Below are 17,415 nucleotides of genomic sequence, written 5' to 3' on the forward strand. Positions count from 1 at the left end.
CTATAATGCAGTAGATAAGCCCCTGGTCTGACCTGCAAGTGAAGAAAAATAGGTTATATTATACTCATTCAGTTCGATGGGTGTCGCAGGTCCGGGTCCGGCACCTCCCATCTTCTTGCAACGACGCCCTCCTGCTTCTTCACCGCTCGCCGGCACCGGCGCTCATGCGCAGGCATACATCTATGCCCTGTTGAGGGCAGACCAAAGTACTGCAGTGCACAGGCACCGAGAAAGGTCAGAGAGGCCCAGCACCTGCACACTGCAGTACTTTACTCTGCCCTCAACAGGGCAGATAAGTACGCCTGCGCAGGAGCGCCGATGCCGGGGTGCGATCAAGACGCAGGAGGGCGTCGACGCAAGAAGATGGGAGGCTCTGGACATGGACCTGCAACACCCATCAAACGGGACCACACAGGACCGCCCCCCGGGTGAGTATAATATAACTTATTTTTCTTCAAAATCTGCTTACAGGTTCTCTTTAACTTAGCTCTGCTTCTCTGTATACTCAATACTGAATTAGCACTTTAATTTAACTGGACCAGTTCTGCCCTCAAATCTCCAGAATATTACCACCACAAAGGGACCAAATAATACCACATACAAGGGACAAATACAGTCACGCCATGAACACACCACATAGTGACCAAATAATACCACATACAAGAGACAAACACCACCACACCATGACCAGACCACATAGTGACCGAATAATACCACATACAGGAAAGAAATACCACTACACTATGACCAGACCACACATTACCATCACACAGTGACCGAATAATACCAGATACAAGGGACACAGTCACACCATGACCAGACCACATAGTGACCAAATAATACCACATACAAGGAACAAATACCAAAACACCATGACCAGACCACATATTACCATCACTAGGGACATTATACACAGGAGCTCTGTATATAGTGTGTAGGTAATACAGTAATCACCAGTGACTTTATAACAGGATCTCTGGATATAGTGTATAGGTAATGCAGTGATCACCAGTAACATTATACACATGATCTCTCTATATAGTGTATAGGTTTTACAGTGATCACCAGTGACATTACAGACAGGAGCTCTGTATATAGTGTATAGGTAATACAGTGATTCACCAGTGACATTATACACAGGAGCTCTGTATTTAGGGTCAGTGTATAGGTAATACAGTGATAACCAGTGACATTATACACAGGAGCGCTGTATATAGTGTCAGTGTACAGGTAATACAGGGATCATCAGTGACATTACACTGTGTTCCAAATTATTATGCAAATAATATTTCCTCATATTTTCTCTAAATTACCTATCTGAATTGCAGTCATTGTTATTTTCCAGTCATCTACTATTCTGGTATAATTGCAATGTTTTTGAACAATCTGCCTATGAAAACAGTATATTTTTTTAAAAAAAATAAACACTCAAAATGCATGTTCCAAATTATTATGCACAGCAGAGCTTTCAACCTTTTTTTTTATTTTGAACAAAAAAATTGTCAATTGTGAAGTTATAAGCATTATCAGCTTATTACAAAATGAAATCAAACAGTTTTCAAGTGAAAACTTTATTCTAGGTGATGTTACATTTGCACATAGGACCCCTTGTTCGAAAGAAGCTTCTGAACTCTCTCGTCCATTGAATTTGTCAGTTTTTGGATGGTTTCTGCTTCAATTGTTTGACATGTGGACAGAATCCCCTCCCAGAGCTTTTGCTTAGATGTGAACTGCCTCCCGCCATCATAGACACTCCTTTTGATGATGCTCCAGAGGTTCTCAATGGGGTTGAGGTCAGGGGAAGATGGTGGCCACACCATAAGTTTGTCCTCTTTTGTGCCCATAGCAGCCAGAGATGAAGATGTTTTTTGCAGCATGAGACGGTGCATTATCATGCATGAAAATGATCTTGCTGCGGAAAGCACGGTTCTTCCTCTTGAACCATGGCAGGAAGTGTTGTTTTAGAAACTCCACATAGATTATGGAGTTCATCTTTACCCCTTCAGGGATCATAAAGGGGCCGACAATCTCTCTCCACATGATTCCAGCCCAAAACATTACTCCACCTCCTCCTTGTTGGGGCCTTAGCCGTGTTTTCATGGGGTGTCCATCAACCAGCCATCCTCCACTCCATCCATCTGGACCATCGAGTGTTGCACGGCACTCATCGGTGAACAAAACAGTTCGGAAGCCAGTCTTCATGTATCGTTTGGCCCACTGTAGCCATTTCTGCTGGTGTGCAGTGGATAGAGGTGGTCGACAGGATGGCTTACGCACAGCCGCAAACCTCTGAAGGACCCTGCATCTTGTTGTTCTGCGGACGTTGGAGGCACCAGCAGCTTCAAAAACTTGTCTGCTGCTAGGACAAGGCATTTTTGCAGCTGCTCTTTTAACCTTATGCAATTGCCTGTTGGAAAGAGTCCTCAATTTTTCCTTATCAGCACGCACACGTGTGTGCTGGGAATCAGCTACATACTTCTTGATTGTGCGATGATCACCATGAAGTGTCTTGGCAATGTTGATTGTAGTCATGCCTTGACCTAAATACTCCACAATTTGTTGCTTCTCAGCAGTCGACACATCCTTTTTCTTTCCCATTTTGGCAAAAAATGTAGGCTGCTTAATAATGTGGAACAGCCTTCTTAAGTATATACTAAAAGAGAACACCTCATATATAAATGAAGAGAGACACCAGAGGGGATAATACCTTCACACTCATATATATACCGATAAAGAGACACCAGAAGGAGCAGTTCCCAATATAACAAATTTTATTGAATCTAAAATAGTAATCACATATAGCAAATATCATATAAGAATAGTTACAAGAGATACAAATCAGGTGGTGAGACCACCTACGACCCGGTGACCGCAGAAATCAAAAGACAGAAGCAACGGGACTCTAATATCCAGACCATAAATCAAATAGCATGGAGTGCCATACCTCAGACAGTGGGCCTGGGTAGAACCATTGTGCAAATATGCCTGAGAGTATACACAAGTAACAACATGGGCCTAAGAAGATGACAGGCTAGATGCCCCAAAAGAAATGACTATGATACCTGAATAATGGAGCCCCAACCCACTATTGCACACATCCCAATGGCCTCAGATAATAGCACTAGTCCCAGTAAAATGCATCTAATGTGGTGGGCACATAATACCTGCAGTCATGGTGGTCTAGGTACGGTCCCGTCGCGTTGAAAACCTCGACGCGCGTTTCACCACACCAACAGTGGCTTCGTCAGGAGGTAAGTAAGCGTCGCTAGTAAGTCCCCTTAAATACTAAAGGAGAAATGGTGTGATTACCTCCAGCCTTGTGCGGCACGCCTCCGCCATGATGCGACACGCCAGTGGAGAGCGGCGCTCAAGGTGCGCGTCACCACGTCACGTGGCTAGGTCAGATGACCAAACCCGCGACCATGGCAACGCATCACCCTGATAGAGCGCCACCCACCTTCTTAAGTAGTCTAGCCTTTATTTGGACACACCTGCCAAACTAATTTGCACAGGTATCTGCAATTGCTTTCAGTGATAGAAAGAGCCCTGACACACATCACCATCAATGAGTTTAAATGACAAACAAAAAAATTCTAACCTTATTACTCCTAAACTCTATGTGCATAATAATTTGGTACACAGTGTATACACAGGAGCTCTGTATACAGTGTATAGGTAATACAGTAATCACCAGTGACATTATGCACAGGAGCTCTGTATATAGTGTCAGTGTAAAGGCAATACAGTGATCACCAGTGACATTATACACAAGAGCTCTGTATATAGTGTCAGTGTACAGGTAATACAAGGATCACCAGAGACATTGTACACAGGAGCTCTGTGTATAGTATATAGTGTATAGTTTGCACGTACATGCAATACACTGACTTGCCAGTCACGTCTTTAGTTGAAGTCCTTTATCGTCGCTTTTCTTCTTCATTGACACAGACCACCATAACTTCTTCCAGGCAGAACTCATCTCTACAGAAAATAACACACAGTCATCCACAGCTGATCACTTCCAGAGCACATTCCCCACTGTTTCGTCGACCTCTACACTACATCAGATGAAGTAAATGTGAAGAGCGGAACAAAAATGGTTACCTCAATGAACCAAAAAGAATTTGTGATCAATATTGACCTGTCCATTCAAGGACATTTTAGCCATAGTGTGAAATCCTATTTTTTGTTTGTGAAACTGCCACTTAGGCGAAACTGTACTGTTTTGTTTGTTGTGAAACTATCACATAGCCGAAACTGTTTTCTTTTGTCTTCTCTTTTCTCTCTTTGTTTAAACAAGCAAAACTTGTATAACCACTGAAACTACCTGTACAACTATATAAAGAGGGGATAGCACCTTGAAGGCAGGCGTGCTTCAGAGGCTTCCCAGTGATATACTATACGAGACGTGTCTTGTGTATTATTTCTGGTGATTCCCCACTTCCAAAGGCTTCTCCGACTGAGTGTGGTCCCGACATAAACAAGCAACGTAGTGCCGCCCTACACAGTAACAAGACCCCTCTTATGTCCCCTCCCATGGAAAACAGTTTCGTAAAAAGTAAATTATATTACAGTAGTAATAATTTTCCTAATTGGAACCTAAAGAAATTATGTCCCTCACCTGTCACCATAAAGTAATAAAATGTGTTCCTCATTCTGGCCCCCAAACAGTAATTAAGTCCCTCATCCTGGCCCCCTTTATTTAAAAATATCATCTAGCCTGGCCCTCTTTATTTAAAATATGCCCCAGTCTGGCCCCCTATGTCCCTTGTCCAGCGTGGCCCCTTATACCCCTTGTCCAGCCTGGCCTTTATATGTACATCCTGGCCCAGATATCCATCCTGGCACCTATATGTGCGTCCTGGCCCCCATATGCCCCTTGTCCTGGCCCACATATGTGCATCCTGGCTCCCATATATCCATCCTGGCCCTTATTTGCCCCTTTTCCTGTCCCTCCCATATATCCATCCTGGCTCCAATTTGCCCCTTGTCTTGGCCCCATATATCCATCCTTGCTCCCTCATATATCCATCCTGGCCCAATATATACATCCTGACCCCTCTATATATCCATATTGGCTCCCCCCATATATCCATCCTGGCCCCTCCATAAATCCATCCTGGACCCACCATATATCTATCCTGACTCCCTCATATATCCATCCTGGGCCCTCCTTATATCCATCCTGGGCCCTCCTTATATCCATCCTGGCTCCCCCATATATCCATCCTGGCTCCCCCATATATCCATCCTGGCTCTCTATATATCCATCCTGGCCCCTCCATATATCCATCCTGGCCCCTCCATATATACATCCTGGCCCCTCCATATAACCATCCTGGACCCCATATAGCCATCTTGTCCCCCCATATATCCATCATGGCCCCTACATATATCCATCCTGGCCGCTCCATATATCCATCCTGGCCCTCAATATATCTATCCTAGCCCCTCCATATATCCATCCTAGCCCCTCCATATATCCATCCTAGCCCCTCCATATATCCATCCTTGTTCCCCCATATATCCATCCTGGCTCTCCCATAAATCCATCCTGGCTCACCGTATATCCATCCTGCCCCCCCCATATATCTCTCCTGGCACTCTCTATATATCCATCCTGCCCCCCTCATATATCCATCCTGACCACTCCATATATCCATCCTGCCCTCCCTCATATATCCATCCTGCCCCCCATATATCTATCCTGGCACCCCCCCATATATCCATCCTGCCCCCCTCATATATCCATCCTGGCCCCACCCTATGTATCCATCCTGGCTCCTCCAAATATGTATATATCCTGGCCCCTCCATATACCCATCCTGCCCTTCCATATATGCATCTGGGCCCCTCCATATATCCATCCTGGCCCCCCATATATCCGTCCTAACATCCCCATATATCCATCCTGGCTTCCCCGAATATATCCATTCTGCCCCCCCCCCATAGATCCATTCCGTCCCACGCACCATGCCACATCTACAAAAGGAAAAAAAAAGAAGATTCTTCTTACCTGTCTGCGCTCCTGGCACCGAGTGGCGTCCTCTTCCTCCTCTACAGATCTGGTGCACTCATGTACAAATGGCTACCGATCTAGCTGAGGTCGGCGGCTGACGCAAGTGCGCCCATTGCAGACGCCGCATTACAGTGAGTTCATACGCCGTCAGTCACTGTCATATGAAGGCTGCGACAGGTGTGCACACTGCTGTCTGCCTTCGCTGGGTTGGCGGCCTATTGTGAAGGGGCAGTACATTCAGTTGACACAAGCAGGCCCCCTTTGCATCCTGCACGGGGGCCCGCCAAATCCCTGGGGCCCACTGGAGAATTCTCCGGTGTCCCGGTGGGCCAGTCCGACTCTGGGAACAGCATGGGGAAGACAACTGGACACATCTCTGACTCCCAGGTCGCTGCTGGGAGCAATGTTGTCAGAGTATTACTCCACTTTTACGGACTGACAATAAAACATACAAAACGGAAGATAAAATGGATTTTACAGGTAAAAAATGTTAGGGAAACATTCTTTCCTGCATAATGACTTGTATATAAGGCAAAAGACAAAAAAATGCCATCTCTCACGGTACTTCCCTGTCATTTTTAGCAATAAAAAAATAATTGCAAAAAATTACATGGAGTCCCCCTATTTTCTAATAACAAACTAATGCAAAGCAGACAGCTGCTAGCTGGTAAGGTGGTAAGGTCGGTAGATATTGGCCCCTTCCCAACAGACACAAAAATCCTTTATTCACAGAATCACTCCCAGGTAAATGAACTTCTTCTCCCATTTATAAAAAAACCCCAAACCCATGCAGTTTGACCATTTCTCATTTTCAGAAAATAAATACAAAATCTATTGTTTGGAACTTCGGAGACATGTTGTCAGACGTTTATAGAATAAAAGAACAATTTACATTTTACTCAAAAATATACCTATAAAGAGAAAAATCAGACAAACTGAACATTTTGCAGTGGTCTCTTAATTTTTGCCAGAGCTGTATGTATATATTGCCTAAACTATAAAGGAAATGTGCCATCTTTAACTTCAGGCCTTTTAGAGATCATTTCATCTTCAACTTGCTTAACTGTTCACAATAACAGTAATTTTGACCAGGGGTGTACAAACTTTTACATGCCACTGTATATTTCATTAATTTCTAGGAAAAAAATGGAAGAAAGCTATAGCACTTAAAGATGACTCACAATTGTTGTTTAATGGGGCATGCAATAATTTGTGAAAACTGACAAGATCTGTCCCCAAACGGCTAATAATGACCGGGCCTAGTAATGCAGTAATCTAGCAGCGTTGGATTTCTGACAACTATAGGGTCCCGGACCCTTGTGGGCTGCTCTAGGGTGACGGCACCATCATTACTTGTGCCATTGACATCGGCCTCTGTAATGTCTGCTATTGTACATAGTGGGACAGATTTATCAAAATTAGGTTTTGTCTCTGTTGCCCAAAAGCAACCAGTCACAGTGCAGCTTTCATTTTACCAGTGCAGTGGAGGACATGAAAGCTGCGTTGTGATTGGTTAGTTTAGACAATTTTGATAAATGAGGCCTAGTGTACATATTTCTGACATACTTCTTGTGCTGACAATGGAATATCCGTCATTGTTTTATAACAATTTACAGAGTTATTTCAATTTTCTATTTTCAGTTTTCACAGAAGAGGGTAAACATTGCAAGTTTCCATTTCTGCTGGGTGGACGTTTACGATTCTCCTGCCTTCCTCACCGGTTAATGAAAACCAAAAAGTGGTATGTAAGTTGTGTCGACACAATGGGACCCCCAAAATTCCTATTATCTTAGTTGCCCATAGCAGCCAATCACAACACAGCTTTCATTTGTTAAACATCTCTGCTAAAATAAAAGCTGAGCTGTGATTTGTTGCTATGATTAACAAAGACTAGTAACGACGTTAAACCAGATAACCTCAAATTGCTGAGTCCCCTCTATTGGGACCTCCACTGCCCACTAATATGGAGAACCCCTTTATGCCCAATCCTCATGATCAAAACATCCTAAGAGAAGTTCTACTTAACTCTGCAATCAGCTCAAAACTCCCTGGTGGGCTTGTGGTAAAGTATAGTAGCCTATCCGAACAGGCAGAGCTGCAGTGTCAATAATGGTGTAGGAAAATCAGACACAACTGTCTCATCTAACTAGCTACAGTTAAAGGGAGCCTGCCACCCCCAAAATGAAAATTTAGCTACTTACACATTTAGAGCAGGTGAAATAAGTATTGAACATGTCAAAAATGTTCTTAACTGATATATTTCTGAAGGTGCTATTGACATGAAATTCTCAGCTGATGTCGGTAACAACCCATGCATTCCACACAGACAAAGAAATCAAACCATAGGTGTCCATTAATTAAGTTGTGTGTAATAATGATAAATTACACAAGGAAAAGTATTGAATACATGTAGGAATAGGGTCAAAAACCATGGAAAGTTATTACATCAGCTGAAATCTATCAGTAATTGGAAAGTAATCCTGCCATTCAGTAAAATATAATATCAGTTGGTTAAACTGATGGCCTTTAAAAAGGTGTCTCATTACCAAGGTGCCACACAAGAAACATTTCATGCTGGGTAAAACCAGTGAACTGTCTCAAGGCCATTGCAACCTAATTGTTGCAAAACACACTGATGGCATTGGTTATAGAAGCATTTCTTAACTACTGAAGGCACCATTGAGCACTGTTAGAGCCATAATCCGTAAGTGGAAAGAACATCATTTCACCATAAACTGGTCATGACCAAGTGCTACCTTCAGACAGAGGAGTAAAAAGGAATTATCAGAGGAGTCGTGGTCCAAGAGCCAAGGACCACCTGTGGAGAGCTACACAAAGTCCTGGAATCACCAGGTACAATTGCTCCAAAGAAAACTATAAGTAATGCACTCAAAACGCTTTTGCTGAACAAAAGGCATGTTCACGCACGTTTAAAGTTTGATCAACTGAAAGAATATAGTCTGGTCAGATGAGACCAAAATTTAACTCTTTGGATACCATAGTACACACCATTTTTGGAGGTCAAAAGGCACGAGTGGGAAAGGCAGCGCTGTAAGTCAAGATTAAGTAGAATGCTGGATATGCAAATCGGAGGTAAATGAGGCACCAAGCTATTGACTGCGCCTAGGATGCGCCAAAACACCCTCATTTGCATTTGGATTGAAATTGAATTTAGCTGCAACTACAGTGTATATTTTCTGTATGTTTTTAATACGGGCTAAGTCCCTTATTTAATTGTATTAAGTGTAACTGCCATTTTATTTTATTTTTCCATAAATCAATAGTACATGAAAAATACAAAACTGTCAAATATCTTATCAGAGAAATCCGATTCTTTTTCCTTCTGGACTGTTGGTTCATTCTCAAAATTCTCAATTCATGGGTATAATGTGACTTTCGTGAGGACAGATTTTCCCATTACTGAGATAGGAGATGACAGTTGGAGCTCATAAAGTTCTATGGAGAACTGTAACTGTCATTACAGCAGATCTTGCAGCGGAATGTCTGTGTTCCGCTAGCTCCTCCTCCTTCTCCTCCTCCATAGAATTCTAAAAGTACCAACTGTCATCTCCTATCTCCGTAATGGGAAAATCTGTCTAAACTAAATAAGGATTTACCTATGATTTGAGAATGAATGATCAGTGCAGGAGCAGAAAGAAGCAGATTTCTCTGATAAGATGTAATACAAAGCTGCTTATTTTCACGAGTACTATTGATTTCTGAAATAAAGATTAAAACGATGGATACTCTGCAAGTGGCTGAATTTGCATTTTGGGGGCTGACGCATTCTCTTTTAAAAAGGAATTAACTTCTTCTTTGCCCTATTTAAATAATAACCTTGACGACATTCCCAGAAGTCAAACCAATAGTGTTACCGAATACTCTAGTTGTGTGTATACATTGCATTGTATGAACCATCTGACTTCATATGTTCTCTGTCATCGTATCAGGTGTGCGACAACACATAACTTTGACCGGGACAGAGAATGGGGAATCTGCATCCAAGATGTCAGGAGAGAGATTGGTAAATCTTTATATTTTATAACACTAATTTCCTACCATTTATAAAGTACAATCAGATGTTGTCCCCTCTCATCTTTTGAGACTTGGTAGAAAAAAACGATCGTGTCCCACAAATCACGACAAATAATAAACATCAACTTTACGTTTCTTTTGATAATAAACCTACATTTTAACAGCAAACACATACAAGCGCACAGAAATATATGTGAATCCCTAACACATCACTCATATGTGCAGGCTGGGAATCTTATTAGATATCAAAATTATATGGTAATAAGTATGTGTCCTCTCCACATCACATTTACAGGAGCCTTTATGAACTGTGAGAGACAGAATCTAAAAAAAATCCAGAAAATCACATTGTATGATTTTTACATAATTAATTTGCATTTTATTGCATGAAATAAGTATTTGATTCAATAGAAAAACAGAACTTAATATTTGGTCCAGAAACCTTTGTTTGCAGTTACAGGGGTCAGACATTTCCTGTAGGTCCTGCAGCAGGGATTTTGACCAACTCCTCCATACAGATCTTCTCCAGATCTTTCAGGTGTCAACTCCCTTCAAAGATTTTCTATTGGGTTCAGGTCTAGAGATTGGCTAAGCCACTACAGGATCTTGAAATGTTTCTTACAGAGTCCTTGCAGTATGTTTCGGGTCATTGTCATGCTGGAAGAACCAGCCAGACAGCTCTCTGGTCTTGGCCATGGTGGAGAGGTTGGAGTGTGATTGAGTGTGTGCACAGGTGTCTTTTATACAGGTAACGAGTTCAAACAGGAGCAATTAATACAGGTAACGAGTGCAGAGTAGGAGGCTTCTTAAAGAAAAACTAAAAAGTCTGTGAGAGCCACAATTCTTGCTGGTTGGGAGGTGATCAAATACTTCAAGCAATAAAATGCAATTTAATTATTTAAAAATCATACAATGTGATTTTCTGCGTTTTTGTTTTTAGATTTTGTATCTCACGGTTGAATTGTACCTCCGATAAAAACTACATATCTCTCCATTCTTTGTAGGTGGGAAAACTTGCAAAATTGGCAGTGAATCATTTATTTATTTTCCCCATTGTAGATGATCAAAGGGAGTTGGTGAGTGCTCCTTCAATGGAAGTCTTCAAACAGAGGCTGGACAGACATCTGTCTGAGATGGTTTAGTGAACCCTGCATTGAGGAGGGGGTTGGACACGATGACCCTGGAGGTCCCTTCCAACTCTGACATTCTAGGATTCTATAAAGTTAGGATTGTCTCAGGGAGGACACTGCACATTATCACTATAATGCAAAAATGTTTGGATTGCTTCAACTTGTAACCTTGTCATGGCCTTACGGAATACCGATGTGCTGTAGAGAATATCATTACTCCAGTATTGAAGAAGTTCTGGATTTCTGACTTTGCCCATATGCAGCACAATGGCCCAAAATGTCATCATTTCTGCTGAATTTACGGGGGTCCATCTGGCGTATGATGATGTGGGACTTTGGGTGAAAAATTGATGGACATACAAATTTGTCTGGGCCACCATAAGATTTATTATTTCCTCGCTGAAAACGCAAGGCCTGCAAAGTCAAATTAGATTCCTGAGCTGCCGATGAAATCCGAATAACAGGCTGATAATTTCCTGGGGGTGGGGTCCATATGGGAATGATGAAGGAGTTGCCTGGGTTTGAGGACACCTTGCTGGGGGTCCCTCCTCACTAGATGAGGAGGAGGAGGAAGAGAAGTAGAGGAATGTGGGATCATCTTCATTAGCTGAATTCGTGTCAGAGGCAAGGAACGCGTATGCCTCCTCTGGTGAATAGTGTCTTCTTGACGATTGGGACATTTTTACTTTATTCTTCAAACTACTGGGGATGTGTGTGTAAGTGGTGGCTTTGCAAACGAAAAATGGACGTCACTAACACAGAAACTTACGCTCCTGTAACGGACATCAATAACGCTGCGACGTACGCTCCCCTAATGCACTAGCTAAGACTGTTTTGCAAAAGAAAAACTCTACCTCTCTACCTGTAAAGCTACCCTGTACTAACTACTACAATTTTTCTTTCTAAAAATAAAAAAATCGGACGTCACATACACAACGACGGTCTGCTACTCTAGCTAGCAAAAAAAGTAAAAAGTCCCTTGCTGCAGACTCTACTGCGCTTTGTGGAAACGCAGCTCCCGCAGCGCCATACGGTGCATGTCGTGAAGGGGCTAAGATCAAAATGAGGGTTAAGGAAATTGCTGGCAATATTGATGATTCCTGTTGCTACTTTGCTGCTATGGCCAAGATTGAATGCAGGTTTCTGTGATGTTTAGATGCCTCTAGCAAACATTGAAGAAGCTATACCATATGTAAAGTATGCCGGAAGCTAGAACCGCCGCGAAAACGATGTTAAAACCTCCGACGTACTAACTGATTTAGGAATAAAGTCGTCAGATTAAAGATTTCATGTGCAAATAGCCTTAGGAAGTTTTGGAGGAGTTTTAGTTTCCTGAAGCGCTTTTGAAAAGTTTTTTCAAGCGCTCAAAACATGTCAGCCGTGGACTCTGTTTTCTTCTTTATCACAATTATTTTTTTTATTGAAGTGGAAATAAACTATTGAAGTAGTCAATTCCCAATTCTGTACCCTGGCCTTTATACTTTGCGATGAAGCTGAAGAAATACCCCTGTGTCGGAGTTGTTGTAACACTTTTTTTTTCTACTATTTGCTGCAAAACTTCTATCTCTCTTGACTATGGGCTATATGGGCTCGATGGTTTAGACGTCTAGATTTTCCAAGTTTGGTGTGACTTTTGCACCTCTGGAGTGACTTCTATAAACCAGGACTTCTCTACAAAAAGAATGCGTTGCCATTATTGGCTATCGGTTTATTTTGGAACTTGTCCACTGCTGGCAGGGATGAAGCTCAGACTGGAATTTCCTGGTTGGCTAACAAGTGTTAGTATAGAAGGTGGCTATAAATACAGTATATGATGTGGGGCTTTCCTGAGAAATGGATGTGGTATTCCGCACCAAATGAGTAATATCTCTCCCTCTATGTATCATAAGCCACCACAGTAAACCCACATAATACTACACTTCATTCACTGCCTATGATAATGGGATTAGTCGCCCCTATATTAAATTCACTAGGATATGTTGTGATTAATTCTCCTTGTTTCTACTAAAACACAGCTGAAGTTGTAAATTTGTGTAATTATCTGACTCATTTTTAAAATATAACCTCCTTCTGACCCACAGTAATAATGCCATCCTTGTGAGCCTCAGTAATAATGCCCTCTTGATCTACAATAATAGTGCCCTCATTGTGATCCACAGTAATAATGCACTTCTTGTGACTACCAGTAATAATGCCCTCTATATGATTAACAGTAATAATGCCCTCCTTGTGACTAACAGTAATAATGCCCTCCTTATGATCCGCAGTAATAATGCCCTCGTGATCCACAATAATAGTGCCCTCATTGTGATCCACAGTAATAATGCCCCCTCGTGACTACCAGTAATAATGCCCTCCTTGTGATCCGCAGTAATAATGCCCTCGTGATCCACAATAATAGTGCCCTCATTGTGATCCACAGTAATAATGCCCCCTCGTGACTACCAGTAATAATGCCCTCCTTGTGATCTGCAGTAATAATGCCCTCCATATGATTAACAGTAATAACGTCCTCCTTCTGATCTACAGTAATAATGCCCTCCTTGTGACTAACAGTAATAATGCCCTCCTTGTGACCCACAGTAATAATACCCTCCCTGTGACCCACAGTAATATTGACCTCCTTGTGACTAACAGTAATAATGCCCTCCCTGTGACCCACAGTAATAATGCCCTCCTTGTTACACACAGTAATAATGCCCTCCCTATGACCCACAGTAATAATGCCCTCCTTGTTATCCACAGTAATAATGCTCTCCTTGTTACCCACAGTAATAATGCCCTCCTTGTTACCCACAGTAATAATGCCCTCCTTGTAACTAACAGTAATAATGCCCTCCTTGTGTCCCACAGTAATAATGCCCTCCTTGTGACCCACAGTAATAATGCCCTCCTTGTGACCCACAGTAATAATGGCCTCCCTGTGACCCACAGTAATAATGCCCTCCTTGTGACCCACAGTAATAATGCCCTCACTGTGACCCACAGTAATAATGCTCTCCTTGTGACTAACAGTAATAATGCCCTCCCTGTGACCCACAGTAATAATGCCCTCCCTGTGACCCACAGTAATAATGCCCCCCCTGTGACCCACAGTAATAATGCCCTCCTTGTGACCCACAGTAATAATGCACTCCTTGTGACCCACAGTAATAATGCCCTCCTTGTGACCCACAGTAATAATGCCCTCCTTGTGACCCACAGTAATAATGCCCTCCTTGTGACCCACAGTAATAATGCACTCCTTGTGACCCACAGTAATAATGCACTCCTTGTGACCCACAGTAATAATGCCCTCCTTGTGACCCACAGTAATAATGCCCTCCTTGTGACCCACAGTAATAATGCCCTCCTTGTGACCCACAGTAATAATGCACTCCTTGTGACTAACAGTAATAATGCCCTCCTTGTGACTAACAGTAATAATGCCCTCCCTGTGACCCACAGTAATAATGCCCTCCTTACTACCCACAGTAATAATGCCCTCCCTGTGACCCACAGTAATAATGCTCTCCTTGTGAGCCACAGTAATAATGCCCTCCCTGTGACCCACAGTAATAATGCCCTCCTTGTGCGCCACAGTAATAATGCCCTCCTTGTGAGCCACAGTAATAATGCCCTCCTTGTGACCCACAGTAATAATGCTCTCTTTCTCACCCACAGTAATAATGCCCTCTTTCTCACCCACAGTAATAATGCCCTCTTTCTCACCCACAGTAATAATGCCCTACTTGTGAATGCTCTCTGGGAGCCATCTTGCAGGTGTACTAATTATACTAAAAGCCTCTCGGCTACAGGCTGAGGGCATTTCACTTTAGGTGCGCGCTGCCCCTTTAAGAGTAGGGGAAAGCGTGCACACACTACAGCAAAGGACAGGGAGCACGCTGGGAACCACACCGCAGGGCCGGGGCAATGAGTATACTGCTGTGCCTGCATGGTGGGGGAAGGGGAGTAATTCAGGGGCACTGACAGCTGCCTTAGAGAAATATGCTGCTTTCTTCCAGAAACAGCGCCACTCTTGTCCATAGGCTGTGCCTAGTATTACATTCAATCGAATAGGGCTAAACTATAGTTTCCAGCTTTAACTACACTGATAAACTATGTACAGTGGACTGGGCAGATATCTAATTGGCAGTAGAAGACTCCAATTTACTTGTCTTGGACAGAAACCTATTCCCCCGTCAGACGCAATACCTGTAACACCATTGCCCAAAACCGCCAGCAAGGCCAAATAACTCAACTGCATCCGATACTACAGTGTTACTTCCACCGAAAATGAAATACACATTTTCTCCTTGCCTATATTGGGGGCCATTAATAACGACCGCTTGCACTTTGGACATAGGGACCATGGGAATCGGCCCGTTATTCATTTCACAGAGTTTCTGAGCTTGCGAAAACTGTTACACAAAGATTTTATTTATATATATGTCCATGTATCACTGCGCAGACACAGAGCCCAGAGCTGCCAAGTGCTCATGACTTCTAGGAACAGGCCAAGGACCGACTCGGTTTTGCTCATGAAAGTTTTATTTCTTCTTACTACTGTTCAAAAGCAAAATCTAACTTCACTAACTAACTGCAATGGCAGGAAAGTATAAGCTAAAGGGTTATTCTCATCTTCATATATGAAGAGTGTGGTGGATAGGGCTTGTAAAAACGAGCACTTTTGCAATTTACTGCTTATTAAAATTTGCATCCATTCTTGAGGAATTAACACTTTATGTTTCATTTGTTTACAACTTGTTGCCTGGGACCTATTTGTATGGACGTCTGTATAAGCTCTAAGGCTGTCGAGTGATCCCACCTAGTGATGAGCGAGTGTACTCGTTGCTCGGGTTTTCCAGAGTACGCTCGGGTGACCGCCGAGTATTTATGACTGCTCGGAGATTCAGGCCATGTGCACACGTTGCGGATTTTCCCGTGGATCCGCAGCGTTTTTGACACTGCGGATCTGCAGCAGTTTTCCATGCGGTTAACAGTAGCATGTTAACCTATGTAAAACCAAATCCGCTGTGCACATGCTGCGGAAAAAAACGCACGGGAACGCAGCATGTCAATTCTTTGTGCGGATCTGCAGCGTTTCTGCACCCATAGACTTGCATTGAGTCGGGCACATCCGCAGCAAAACCGCAGATGTAAAAAAAATCTGCGGTTAAGCTGTGGGGGAAACGCTGCAGATCGGGAGGAGGGAAGTGTTTGGGCGGAGACTGTGCGTGTATGTGTGTGTGGGCAGGGTCTGCGGGCTGTCCATGCGTCTGCTGGGGCTGTCAGGGGTCTGTGCGGGGCTGTCGGGGGACTGTGCGGGGCTGTCGGGGGTTTGTGCGGGGCTGCTGGGGTCTGCCGGGCCTGTCAGGGGTCTGTGCGGGGTTGCCGAGGGTCTGCCAGGGACTATGCGGGGCTGTCGGGGGTTTGTGTGGGGCTGCTGGGGTCTGCTGGCGCTGTCGGGGGTCTGTGCGGGGTTGCTGAGGGGGTGTCTTTGGGTGTGTGTGTCGGTGCAAGCATCATCCGATGGGACCACAAGTCCCATCCGGCTATGCCTGCTACAGTGACAGTGATTAACACATTAGCCAATGATGGGACAGTAGTAGTCCCATCATCCGGCTCATGTGTTGAATGTAAAAAAATAACAAAAACACATATACAGTACATACAACATATAACAAGTACATACAACATACAGTACATACAGTGCATACAACATACAACGTGCAGTACATACAACATATAACATACAGTAGGAAATAGTTCCTACTCTCACTTGTGGCACTGCTGTGTGGGAAAATTCCCACGCAGCTTTGCCATAAAGTGAGATCAATTAACTCAGGTAATCTCTTCAGTGATGCACTTCAGGAGCCATTGTCTCCTGTCAGTGTGTCACTGGAGGCCCTATAGAGCAGTGACATCACCAGATGTCACTGTTCTATAGGGGAGATCGTCGTGGGACACTCGTTATTAATTGGACTACGGCGGAAAGGTAGTATACGGTTGGTTTATTTTTTTGTAATTTTTTGCAGGCGATCGAGTATGGTAAGTATGGTGAAATTAAGAATATTAAAATACTTTTTTCTGGCTGTGTCTTTTTTTTTTTTTTTTTTTAACTCTTTCACTACTATAGGAGGATTAGTAATGTATAGGTATCTTATTGACGCCTCTCCATTATTAACGAGGCTTAATGTCACCTTACATTTGCAAGGTGACATTAACTCCTTATTATCCCATATCCCACTG

The 17,415-nt window shown here is 43.1% G+C and overlaps 1 protein-coding gene across 1 annotated transcript in view; it reads left to right on the plus strand.

The window, feature by feature from the left end:
• The window catches only part of HGFAC (HGF activator), a 109,545-nt gene that overhangs the window by 26,365 nt on the left and 65,765 nt on the right, over positions 1-17,415 (plus strand). Inside the window, exons 3-4 of the mRNA XM_077280059.1 lie at positions 7,661-7,760; positions 9,970-10,043. Coding sequence (XP_077136174.1) covers positions 7,661-7,760; positions 9,970-10,043 — 174 coding nt within the window. The remainder of the gene's footprint in view (positions 1-7,660; positions 7,761-9,969; positions 10,044-17,415) is intronic.

Source organism: Ranitomeya variabilis, chromosome 1, assembly GCF_051348905.1.
Source record: "Ranitomeya variabilis isolate aRanVar5 chromosome 1, aRanVar5.hap1, whole genome shotgun sequence".
In the NCBI taxonomy this organism is placed as follows: Eukaryota; Metazoa; Chordata; class Amphibia; order Anura; family Dendrobatidae; genus Ranitomeya; species Ranitomeya variabilis.